The 13597-nt window shown below is 34.3% G+C and overlaps 1 protein-coding gene across 5 annotated transcripts in view; it reads left to right on the forward strand.

Annotated features, from left to right (window-relative positions):
• Positions 1-2848: 2848 nt before the first annotated feature.
• LOC107017626 (BEACH domain-containing protein B) overlaps positions 2849-13597 on the forward strand; it is a 36698-nt gene continuing 25949 nt past the window's right edge. For 4 of the 5 annotated variants that reach the window (XM_015217810.2, XM_015217809.2, XM_027916413.1 and 1 more), the window contains exons 1-7: positions 2849-2981; positions 3216-3437; positions 6782-6845; positions 8746-8974; positions 9243-9383; positions 10632-10955; positions 11633-11855. In XM_015217810.2, coding sequence (XP_015073296.1) covers positions 3316-3437; positions 6782-6845; positions 8746-8974; positions 9243-9383; positions 10632-10955; positions 11633-11855 — 1103 coding nt within the window. In that variant the 5' untranslated portion in view covers positions 2849-2981; positions 3216-3315. Of the gene's footprint in view, positions 2982-3215; positions 3438-6781; positions 6846-8745; positions 8975-9242; positions 9384-10631; positions 10961-11632; positions 11856-13597 lie in introns of those variants that run through there. The other variant, XM_015217811.2, reaches the window with a different exon arrangement.

A 13597-nucleotide genomic window follows, 5' to 3' on the forward strand; every position in this document is an offset into this window, starting at 1 on the left:
CAACTGTATATGTATAGCGAATTATACAGTTTCTATGTTTGCTATGGAGCGCAATTATACAAATTTTGCTATAGCATAAAAATATGAATTTTTTATTTGCTATATGTAAAAATTGTCCAAAAAAAATCGCTAAACTCATGCATATTATATTTTAATAGGATTTCTTTCCTTCTACGACTTCTTCATTACTTGAGACTCCATTGTATTTGTATAAACAAACTAAAACATAGTAATTGTTTAAAAATAAAATTACTTCAAATAAATAGATTATACAGATATTTCTTGCTATGTATAGCATGGAAAATATACAAACAACAAATTATATATAAACAAAATGGTAATATCTACTGGTACTATTGTATATAAAGTGCCTTTTGTGCAAAATTTATAGAATATGTATAAACAAATTAAAATATAGTAATTATATATAAACAAAATTATTACATATATACATAAAGAAATTATACAGACATGTCTTGTTATGTATAACTATGACACATATACAAATAACAAATTACATACAAACATATGTTATATATAAGGTATATACAAATATACCTTCGGTTTTCTCTTTTTTTATTTAAGTTAAAAAAAAAGAGTGAGTCTTGTCAGATGGCAAAAAAACGTGATATATTTGTTGCGAATTGCAAATAAAGAAAACAGTGATTATAACATTTAATATTAATTAGATATTTGTTATTTCATACAATTTTTCCTATATATAATGATAGTACATGTTATAATTAGTTTTCATGTATGTTGACTATTTATTATTTCTTATCAATACAAATATCTTTAATTAACAACAACATATATGTGATACACATATTATTGATTTATGGGGTGAAGTGACGATTTCGAAGGAAAAAAGGAGACTCTCTTACTGATTATTTAGTGGTAGATTAGATAATGAATAAATAAAGAAATATCAGTTAGCGATAGAAAGAAGAATACGAGAAAAATATTGTATTTTTTAAAGTAATAAGATACTCATATCAAGTGTGTGGTTTTACTAAGTGAATATAAAATATGATCACAACGAGTAAAAAAATTTATTTCACTTTATTATAATTTTAACTTTTAATGAGGTCCCTCAAAGTTTGTTTTTCTTTTTTCAAAAGTTTTCGAAAGAAATGCTAATTCATCCTTACAAAGTTTGATATTTCCTAATAAAAAATCATGAATAGCATAGAGAATAAACTTAATCACGCTCTATAGTTACAATCTGCTTAATGACGTTTCATAGCTATAATTTTGTTTACTATAGATGTTTTCGTTTGTATATTTAGCTTTTCATATATGAACAAGGTAAGTATATACAGATTTTGCATTTATACATTTATTAATTTTTCAAAACTTCGTTTGTATATTTCGATTGTCATAAAATTTTTTTAGAGCTCTATTTGTATATTTGCTTGTCAATATATAAACATGGTAATTTGTTATAATTTTTCATAACTTATACAAATTAATTGTATGAACAGACTATGTACAAACAGTTATGGTAAATATATACAACATCTGAATTTATACAATAAAATTTTGAATCATACAGATGCTAGAATTTATACCATTGTAAGAAGCTATAATCACTAATCACATATATTCGAAACTATAACTATGAATCATAATATAGTATAAATATTTGCCATTTCACTTAATTTTTTCATATGTATATGTATATTGCATGCGTAATAATGTTTTGTAAAAGATAAAAATAAAAACAAGGGAAAAGGGTCTGATATACCCCTCAACTTTGTCATTTAGAGCTGATATACCCCTCGTTATAAAAGTGGCTCATATATGCCCTTACCGTTATACAAACAACTCATATATACCCCTGCCGTTACAAAATGGCTCACATATACCCTTCATTTAACGGAAGTTAAAAAATTAGTTTTAATTTTATATTTTTTACTTCTAATTTTTTTTTAAAAATTATTTAGGGGTATATATGATTCTTCTATCAAAGTTCAAGGTATATTTTAATTTTTTTCGTACAAAAAATATTTTTTGACTTCTTTTATTATAATTATTTGAGTTTCTTATTCTTATTTCGTTTTTTCTTTCATTCCTTAGTTTAAAGAAAAAAAATTTAAACTATTTTTTTTGTGTGTATTGTAATTTAATTTCGTATTCGAAGAAAAAATTTGGTCTTCTCCAATAAGTTTTACAAGAATATTAGTGAAACATAAATAAATTTGATTATCAAAATAATAATTATAAATTAGTCATTGAAACAAAAAAAAGTCAAAAAAATATGTTTGACGAAGATTAAATTTACTCATATGGGATTATATTTTTTTTAAAAAATAATAAAAATTTAGATTAAAATTATTATTTTTTTCATTTCCGTCAGAGGAAAAGGGTATATGTGAGCCATTTGTTTACAAGTATGGGTATATATGAGTCACTTTTATAACGAGGGGTATATCAGCTCTAAATGACAAAGTTGAGGGGTATATGAGACCCTTTTCCCTAAAAACAATTCTTTGTTGACACAGAACAAACAACACCACCACCAACGAATGTGGTGCATAGGATTGAGCCCACCACCAACGAATGTGGTGCATAAGATTGAGATACTCCTTCCTTCATAGCAGATCTCAAATTCGAATCGTGAATACAAAAAATCTTTAATAAAAAGTTAAAATAGTCGAACTATAATCCGAATATCTACAAATAATAGTACAATACCGATTTGCTTTAACGGTCAAAGATAACAGTAGTTAACGACGTTATAAATATGCTAGACTTCAAGGAGGCGTAAATCAGGGGTATTTTCGTCATTAAAATTTTTTTATCTTTTTCTACTCCATAATCTCTATAGCTTTTAATTTTTGATGCTATTATTATTATTAATATTACAAAAAATATACTCTTTTGAAAGACAATCATAGATCTTGATTCATCATTTTTCGTAAAACCCTAGAAAAATTTCCCCAACTTTGATCGGTTCTTCAAATTGATTTCATCTAAAGGTAAATTTTCAATTCTGCATTTATCTCTTCAATCATTGACCTGTATTGACTCATTGAATTAACAAATTCATTTCATCATTGATCCTTTTTTTTTTCAATTGTTATACGAATTTGTTATATCAATGATGAATTTGGAATTGATGATCTTGTAGAAGATGATTTCATTTTTTTTTGGTAATTGGTTTTTTTACTTGAACAGTTTTCTAAGTTGTTCATTTGGGTGTGGGAAAATAGGTGCAAGTATTGAGTTTGATGAAGTGATGGTGAGCTGGAACAGTCTGTCTTGCATTGATTGTTGGCTTTTCAAGTATTGATTGTGTACTTCGAGGGAAGAATGAACATCGTAAAGGGTGTCGCGGGACTTATTCGGAGGAGTTCAGGCAGCCATGGTGGAGAATCCAGTTCAGGGTCACCACTAGAGAAGTTCTCCCCTCCTACTCCATTCATCCACTTCAGGTAACCATAGTCCATAATCCGTGGTAGCTATTATCTGTTTAGTGTTTTTTGTTTTGGCATTTGAAGTAAAACAGCTATATTTAGGAAAAATTTGAAGGAAAATATCAGATGACCAAAATAACTAGCATAATGGGGAAAAAAAGAGAGACATAGTCAGACAATAGTTACTTCACCTCTTCTTCTCAAAACCCGGTCTTTGTAGAACTCTATCATGTTGCATTTTGGTGTTAGTTCTTCCTCACTTCCATTCCTTGCTAAAAATGGAGCAGTAATATCAATTCCGGCGTCGAACAGAGTGCTACGAGGTGAACTTTCACAGTACGTTAAAAATCATGGGGGGTACTGGCTACAAACTTTTCAACTAACGTTGCTTGTGTATTTAGGGTGTGAAAGGATAATTTGTGTAAGTACCACTAGATACTTGCCTACTCCTGCCAACACATGTACATGTACCAAGTAACTCTGATCACCAAGGCTATGACAAATGGGAAGAAATCACCTAGTGTTTTTTTGTCTCTGTTGGAATTTGAACCTAAATTCTCATGGGTCTCAACCCACGTTGCCACACCCTTGGGTTACCAAACGTATATTTTTTACTTATAAGAAATTAGCTTTTACATTTCTGAAAAGTAGTAATAAAATTATTATGTATGCAAGGATGTTATATTCTCTAGTATGGAGTTACAGCCTGAAAGATGGAGGATGATACCTGCTTGTATATGGTGGACTATATGGAGAGAGAGAAATGATAGATGTTTTGAAAATAGGGACAACAACCTGCAGGAAGTCAAGCTTAAATGTATTTTGTTCTGTTTTTGGTGTACAAATGTCTACTCCAATGAGACTGAGTCAATCATGAGTCAATCATAGATGGTTTAGGGTCCATCTAGTTCCTGGTTTAGCATTGGAAGGACTTTAATCTTTTTCTTCTTTTTGTAAATATGGTTTTTCAGTACTACCTAACTACTGACTGAAATACAATGTTACTAGTGTCAAAAAAATTATGGAGTTACAGCCTTAGTGTAACTGGTAAAGTAGGTTCCATGTGACCAAGTCACGGTTTAAGTTGTGGAAACAATTTCTTACAGAATTGCAGGGTAAGGGTGCGTACAATGGACTCTTCTGGTCCAGCCCTTCTCTGTACCCCGCTCATAGTGCACCGGGCTGCCCTTTTTAGACTTGCAGTTATTTATCTATCTGTACATAACCTCTTTGCACATACAGAGGAAAATTTCCACTAATAATTTCAGCTATTACTAATAAGACTTAAGGTTTATTTAATAAAAGTTTATCAATAGGTTTTACTTTATCTTGAAACATATGAGTAGCTAATAGTGTTACTAAGTTCTTTTCTTAATCCATCTGTCCCTGTTTAGGTAAATTATCTGCATTGTTCGATAACAAAGATTTAAGCTATGTGGAACAGGTTATTATATAAGAGTTCATTGACCAAATCAATAGTAACTCTACTCCCACGCATCTACCAGAAATTTAATTGGTTATAATAGCCTAGGATCATCTTTAGTTTCTTGGGTTAGAATAGTTCCCTCATATAATGAATTTCCGCATCTTCTTGGATCCCAAGGGTGCTTAATAGAGTTGGCTTCTTGTGTGCTTAGCAGCCTGGAAATGACAATGACAGCTGAAAGTTATTATTATTGTTTCTTTTTGGTAAAGGTAACTCTGTATTCCTCAGTACCAAGAAGAATGAAATTACAGAAGGCTTAAGACCCTATAGAGAAGCAAAAGAATCTACAAGTGATACTGAATCTACTATATTATTCTCTTACAGCAGAATTGAAATGACACAAAACAATTTAGCTTGATTCTCTGTAGAGTTACTAGTGTTTTTAAAACATCTTCTGTTCCTCTCCTCCCAGTTAGTCCACCAGACACAAGCTGGTGCTATTGACCACTACTTCTGTCTATTCTTAGTCTTAATGTTGTTCTAGCACCACAAAAGGTTCTTGGTTTCCTTTGGCATCACTCATTGTATTCAGTTAATGCAAGGAAGAGCTGCCACAAAATGTCAGTAAACTTACAATGAAGAAAAAGACGGGTGTTGGCCTCATCCTTGTCATGACATAAGAAACATCTAGAGGTTAGCTGGATTCCCTTTTTTCTGGAGAACTTCATTGTTTAGGCAAGCCTTTCATGCAACCAGCCAGGTGAAACAAATCTTTTGTAAGGGGCATTTGATTTTCAGATGGACTTCCAGGATCATTCATCACCTGATATGGGCCTGTGAGCTTGGAGAAGGCCGATCTGACTGTGAAAAATTTGTTTTCTTCCCCCTTCCAAGAGATTGAATCTTCCCTTGTTCAGTTGAGGACTTAAAAAATCTTCAGCATTTCAGCCACACAATCAACCTCCCAATCATTAAGCAATCTTCTAAAAGATAGATTCCAACTATGTGAATTCCAAAATTGATCTGTGGTGGTGACAGCTGAAGGTTATAGGAAGAGGAGGAGCATAGTAGCAGGTGTCACTTTTGTAGAGGCTTGAGAAAAAAAATGTGAATCACCTCCTGTTGCACTATCAAATAGCAGCACACTTTTAGTGGGTGGCTTTGAATTATTTGAAGTGTCAAACACACGAAAGGAGATCCTATTTGGTTTAGGTTTCAGAAGAAGAAAGAGAAGACTCATGATATGGGAAATTGTTCCCTAGCTCTTATGTGTGTTATATGAAAAAGAGAAGCAGGAGACTGTTTGAGGGTTGCTAAAACCACTTTGTACAGTCGAGGAATGTCTTGTTGTCCACTGTTTTTTTGGTGCACCTATGATGCCCCATTTGTCTAGAAGATTCAGTGACTTTTGTAGAGAAAAAGGTTCTCTACTTTCTACTTACCTTATAAAAAAATACCTGCGTGTTTGGCTCTTCTTCACGTGACTACAGGATTAGAATGACTTAGGTCTCCTAATTGTGAAGGACTTATGACAGACTTGGTGCATGAGGTTTAATAACACATGTTAGTTGCTTGAATGGTACCAAAGAGCTGGCACGATTATACCTTGATGAATCTGCATATTGACCACCAAAGACGAACCTACCTGATGGGCGATGATGGCTGGAGTAGTTTGTGGCCTATCTTGCTAGCACATATATTTATTAAAGTTTGACTTAAATTTATTCAAAATGTTAGTCACTTCTAGAGACATTTAATCTTTGACATGTAAAGCCTGCCATTAACATGACTTAAGCATGAATAATCCTCATCAGATTCCTTTTATCTTCTACTGATCAATTTCAAGCCTAAGAATGTGTAATTAGATATTAAGTAATTCTCTAGTCAGTTTATATTTTCTAGGCCATGGCCAGATATGACATTTTTTGCTTTTCAGTGAGGTTGGGGATGAGGCAATTCTGAATACACTCTGGTCAAGATACGAGAATGCCCCTGATAAGGTATGTCTTAAATATCAAAAAGTTTCTGTGGATGCCATTTTTATTTCAAGTGTTCCTGAGGTAGTCACAATTGTGAAACTGTGAACTTCACTTGTTTGAGTTGTTGCAACTTATAGTTTGTGTCCCCTTTGGTGGTAAGATGCTTTTAGATGTAGAATTTGTTGTTTTCCAGGCTAGCTTATGTGATGGGAGGATAGATCAGGATAACAGGAAATATGGTAAAAACTACATTGGTTCCTTTTGGTTCCTTTTATATGTTTATTACACCGATGATACCAGAATGTGAGGATGTTGCTTCTGTTATTATGTTTTGCTAGTTAGGTCAATTATATTGGTTTCATTGTTCGTAATGTCTTTGTAATGCCTTGTTAGTTATTAGTGAATCATCAAGGACTAAAGAATCACTATCATTGGGGTTCTTTGTAAGATGATTCAGTTATACTTCTCTTTCTCTCTGCTTGAGACAGCAGTATGTCATTTACCTTCTTTATTTTCATTGTTATAGCCTTTTGCACCAATTTTCTTCTGAAATTACTAATCTTCTAAAGCATTCTTTAGGATACCTTTGTACTATACAACTAATCTTTGACCTTCGAAAACAAGCTCCTCAATCAGTTCATGGGGCTGGGGGAATCTGATTCCTTTCTTCTATGCTTGTTTGTGCATGCCTGTATCAGCTGTCTATTGTGGATATGCTCACTTATAAGTTATATAGTCATAGGTTTCTATGTGTTATATTCATATTTTCAGAATGCAAATAACCTACACCCCAGCATACATGCCTCAACAGTGCGTTTCTCGTTACTGATGAAGAGATAACCGTGCAATTTATTTTCTCTCTTTATTAAATATGGAATGAAGGTTATTGGTTCACTGGTGATCTTCGAGTTAAATCTCTGTTCTTTTGCTCTGTAATCTTTTTTGCATAAACAAGATCTCTTGATATCTAAGCTTTGGCCATTCTGTCCAATTGTAGTGCTAATTGAGCTAACTCTTATTAACTTTAGAGTTTAGCCTTCCATTTTCCTAATTTCTTAGAATTGATCATTTTAGATACTGAATGGTGATTGAATAAAATGATTGATACCTAATCCAGAATGGTAGTGCTGTATTGGCCTGTTAGTGATCAGTGTTATCAAAGGTGCGTTTTAAGCGCGCTGGAGCCCCGAAGTGAGGCTCAAAACGTGTTGAGCGCTTCGCCTCGCTTTTGTGTGCTTCAATGTCGTCATCAAGGTTCTAAGACAAACTTTTCCTTGACAATGAGCCTCTTATGAACATTTGACACGAACACAATTGATATTCGCTTTATAATTAAAAAGAAAATCAATTTCATTGGTCATATATTTGTCATAATGTTTATAATTATTAGTTTTGACTAAAACATATATTTTGTATTTTTTTCTCCCTTTGCCCCTTTTTTAATTAAACCCACACTTTATTTGCGCTTTGCGTTGAAAGCCCCCATGGACCTTAGAGCTTTTTTGCGCTTTTCGCCTTTGATAACACTGTTAGTGGTGAGAAACTACCTCGGAATCTATGCAGAAAGCTTTCTGTAATGTTAGTGATGTGGCATGGATGACATGTTGTGTTTATATGTGTTTTGGGCTTTGAGATGCTGGCTAACTTTCTGGAATTGATCTGGGAATATGTTCATATCAATGGTCCAGTTGGCTTTTGGTACATGCAAGTTTTACATAAGTTGATTGTTGTTTCCTTTTTTTGTTGGTTAAAGGATTTTTGTTTCTCTCTCCTGTGAGAAAATTATGATCATATAATATGTGGATCAGCTTTAGCCTTTAGGTAGCTAGGTGGGAAGAGTACTTGAAATCTCTCTAATTCTTTACCAACTTTGTCTGTTTAAGCATTGCAATCTTTTATGCGTTTGTGTGTTTATTTTCAGGTTGAAAAGAGAAGATTAATTCATATCTTTTTGAAGCAATTCCTAATTGTGTACCGTGATTGGCAACCAATTAACCCTCTTCAGTCTCCTGAGGATCATAGCTTTGTGCAGCCGGTGGATTCACAGCATTCTGGAGATGTTGTGGTCGGCTGTTCTTTTGGACATCCTTCTGAAATTATAGCTGTCCTCATTGAGGAAGTTGCACAAATGATAACGCTTGTTAATGAACGTAAGTTGGTTCTTCACCCTCTTGCATTGCTTAAAAGAAAGTTGTGATGGTGAATGGATCATTTGTCTTTATTTAACTTCAGTAACAAATTCTTTTGTTCTATTCTGAAGTTCTCTTGTTTGCTAACTTGTACCATGACTGCTATATAGAAAATGTACTAATTAGAGTGCAAGTTTCTTTCCAGCAGATATTTTGTTACATCATGAAGTATACATTTGTATCTACTGGTAATAATTCAGTAATGTCATAACGATGCAATGAATTGCAGACTTATCAAGAAATTCTTCTACAATAACCTCCGAAGCGCTGCCTATCTTGGATGCTTTGACTGTTATTACTCGGTCGATGCACAATTGCAGAGTTTTTGGCTACTATGGTGGTATTCAGAAGCTTACGGCATTAATGAAGGGTATTATTTCCATCAAGCAACGCTGAACTCATTCTTTTATGCGTTTTAGGTGTTTTTACTTTTATATCTGCCTTTACATGTGCAAATTTATTTGTTTGTTGCTTTCTGTCTGTACAGCTTGGTGAAACATATTGGTCTTACTAAGGCTGGAGTCATGTATTCTATTCTGTGTTTCAATTTGAATATTGTTCCTCCATTAATTGCGAATATTGCTTACTTCCTTGGTAATAACATTTCTTCAGTACCTAGTCATTGTTTTCACTTGAAACTACAATTTTGTATGGGAATTGGGAAAAAAGTCAGTGAAGAGTATAAAGTGGTTGTGTTTTCAACTTGTTAGAGATATTCCTGTTAGTATCTGGTGTTTAGTACCTGGTATTCTGTTAAATGGTAATGAGGCTCACTTAGTAACAATGCACTTCTGCTAGTACTGTGTTGGCTCGGATTTTGAATCTGTTTTTTTTTTGGATATGGAAATAGAATAGAAAACAGATCAGAGAAATCTCTAGTGGTAGAGAGTAGAGCATAAGTATGAAGGAAGCTTGGCATGATTTGAATAGAGAAATAAATGAAAAAGGAAATAGAGTATCAGGGGCTTCAAGTATGGGATTTGCTTCTGGGAGAGACTGGGACCTCTAGTATTTGTTTCACTCTGATAGATGCATTTAGTTAGGAATTTTGAGGGGATACTTTGTTCCAAGATCATCACGTCATGGATTCAGTCTGATGGAAGGGTTTGTTATTGTTTCTATTTTATCATGTCTTGAGCATGAGTTGTCCTCTGTTCTTTGCGCCTTTGCTTGCTTTAAGACCTGAGAAAAAAGATCTTACATTGTTATAGAAGAAGTATAGGCATCTCTACCTCATCAAAAAAAAAAAGAAAAAAGAAAAAAAGTACAGACATCAAATCAGTAAAGTCGAATGAGTTTGATTTCCCCCCTTTTTTTTGATAGCCGAGAATTCCATCTGTGACCCGCCCTTTGGACCAATCACAGCCTTCTAAACTCGGTGGATAATGGGCCCGTCCCTTCTTTATAAACAGTATTTCATATTTTGCACTATTTTGTTATATTTTCTTTGACAGTTTAAGATCATTTCTGAGACTAGTTACCACCTAGTCAGTCATTCCTGAAATACATTTAGACTTTTATACTTGCAATGTGCCTTTAACCTGTTAACTCTTCCCCTGACATTAGGATCATTATATTGTTGTCTAGCATTTCTAATCATGAGGTTTATTTATTTCAGCTGCTGTTGTCCAACTGAAGGCTATTGCTAGTGCTCTTTCGGCAGATGAAGCTTTGTCGAACCCTGTTGCAGAGAAGACTGCAATTCTCCAGAACATTCTTTTATATGTGGTGTCTATTATTGGTAGCTTTATTAACTTGCATTTCAGCACACCCGAAAAGACTTGGTTGAATAGTGGTTTCTCGGAGATTTTTGGGCCTAAACGTGTTGAAATACATGACATTGTTACCGGAGTAGATGTGTCTGATTCTGAAACAATGATAAGGTGGCATCAAAAGGCAATTGTCTCTGTAATGGAAGCTGGTGGTCTTAACTGGTTAGTAGGTAAGGTAGGCAGTCCCAATTTTCTTTTCTAGCACTGAACCTCTTTAAATGTGTGGTTCTTTTTAATAGATTTCAGTCTGTAATTTTTTCCTGCTCCACCTCACCTCTGAGGTAGAGGTGAGGTAGAGGTAAGGTCTGCATACACTGTACCCTCCACAGACCCCACTGCATGGGACTACACTGGGTATGTTGTTGTTGTAGTAGTTTGTATATTCTCCTTACACGAAGAAGTTAAGTGAATGGTATTCATTCTACTTTCCTAAGGAACTGTTTGACTAATGACTTCACCCTTTTCCTGTATGCTTAAGCTCGTCGAGAGCCGATATCCTTATGCTTGGTAAGGTAATGCAGGACATTAGGTAAGAATATCTAATGGGGGTGCAACCTGACATCTTTTTGTGACTGTGGATAGCTGGCCCGGACACCACCATCATAATAAGAAAAAACAGTAATCAACTAACTATATATAGTATCAGTACATCAAATAGAAGTGTATAAACCTTTCTAGTAGAATTTCCCCTCAGTAGAGCCAAGTAACTTTGAAATGTGTGCATTTCGCACCTCTCCCCGCGACACAAAATTATTAAGATGGCTTGTATACCTGTCAGGTTGCACATTCTGCGTTTTCTCTCATTTTACTGTGGTCATTTCACTCAGTTTTTTTTTTAAAATTTCAGAGCTGTTGCGTGTTGTGAAGAGGTTGAGTATGAAGGAGCAGGATACAGATATTTCACTTTATTATCTAACTCTTAGAGCTCTTCAATTAGCATTAGTTGATAACCCTCGCGGTCAGAATCATTTTCGAAGTATTGGAGGACTGGAAGTTCTGTTGGATGGACTGGGAGTTGCATCTAACAGTGCTCTGCGATTGAGACACTTCTCAACTTCAGATACATCAAGGTAACTGACTTAACTGCACACTTTCGATAAAAGTTATATCTTTATTCTTTCAAGCCATACAAATGAATCAAAGAAGTCCATAGACAGTGGTATGCCTTTATTGCTATTTGATCCTGCTATTATATGTGATGGTAGATTATGTTTTTTTTTTTAAAATTCTGGATCAGATTATTTAGTTCTTGTTTTGCTAAAACAGAGTGTCACGTCCTTTTCTCTTTACAATCCATGAGCGGCTAAAAGTTACAAGTATATCCAATGTTTTTCGTAAAATAGCATGTAGGCAAATCAAATTTAGCTAAATTTACATTCTGGTTGAATCAAAGAAAATGTTAATCTAATCTAATATATTATACTGTCATTGTCATTTGGAAAGCTAAGATCTAATTAATATACTAATTTTAAGTTTACTAGTTGACCTTGGTAACCATATGTACTTCTAACGTTATAAGACAAATTAATATGCAGTGGGTAGTTTCCCTTGCTATTTGGACATTTATTGTGCCGAAGCAATAATCGAAGGTTTAGGTTTGACATATACGTGAACTTGACATTTTGTAAATCATTTTACAAATGTCAAATTGCGTTAAAATTCAATATGAATCTTACTGTCTCGGCCCCTTTAGTTTCCGTTCTGTAGAGTTTGAGTCTGGACTTGTATCTGGTCCTATTGTCAGAAAATGTAGTAATGCCTAGCTGCATCATTCTTTATTTGAAATAGGTAACTTTGTATTCACACAAAAGAATTTATCAAGAAATCGATGAGGAGGAGGGATTTACAAACCCCCAGGGGGGAATTTTCAAAAAATTTACAATTGGGAGCTGGGAGGGGGTGCTATCTACTTCCCCCACTAAATCTTGCTTAGACCAAAAATACAAAAGACTAAAGACATCTTATCTTGATCATCTGGGAGCTGTTACCTCCCTTCAAAGCACCTCTCATTCCTTTCTTTCCATAGTGTCCACCAGATGCAAGCAGGGACATCTTTCCACCAATCTTCCTTTGATCCTCTCTTCCCAATTCCTTTCTAGTGTGTTAGTACCTCAAAAGTTGTTCGGGGCATTGTCCAATTTGCCCCGAGTATACAAACGAACATGTTCCACAAATCTGTAGCTATCTTGAAATGCAGAATTAAATGACCATTTGCTTCAGCCTCTTGTTCACACGTATAGCACCTTGAACAGATCTGTATACCTCTTCTTTGTAGCACTTCGTGGGTTAGACAAGCTCTTCTAATTACCAACCAAGTGAAGCAAGCAACTTTTAAAGGGATCTTAATCTTCCATATTAATTTCCAGGGCCAAACTGTTGTCAAAAGGTGATTGGTATACCTTTCCCAGTAGCAGGACTTCACTGTAAAAACTCCTCTGCTATGCAATTTCCAAACTGGTTTGTCGGGCTCCGCAGTGATGCCAAGGAACAAGTTAAAGGCCTGAAGTAGGTCTGCTACTCTTCCAAACTCACAATCATTTAGAGCCCTTCTAAGCATAAGGTCCAAACCTTGAGGACTCCACATCTGCGCTATAGTGTCATTCTATTGTAGGCTAATAATGTAGAAATCAGGATAAATTGGCCTCATTTTCACATCACCTAACCAGATTTCATTCCAGAAACTGGTCTTCAGGCCATTCACATAACCTAGCTGCATCATGATATCTTGTTTTTCCTTTTCTTGCTGTCATTTGAAACTGGTTCTCTACATTCGTGTTTGTCCTTACCTTTTTTTGCTAGGATCATATAATTA

The sequence above is a fragment of the Solanum pennellii genome, chromosome 4 (genome assembly GCF_001406875.1).
Source record: "Solanum pennellii chromosome 4, SPENNV200".
In the NCBI taxonomy this organism is placed as follows: Eukaryota; Viridiplantae; Streptophyta; class Magnoliopsida; order Solanales; family Solanaceae; genus Solanum; species Solanum pennellii.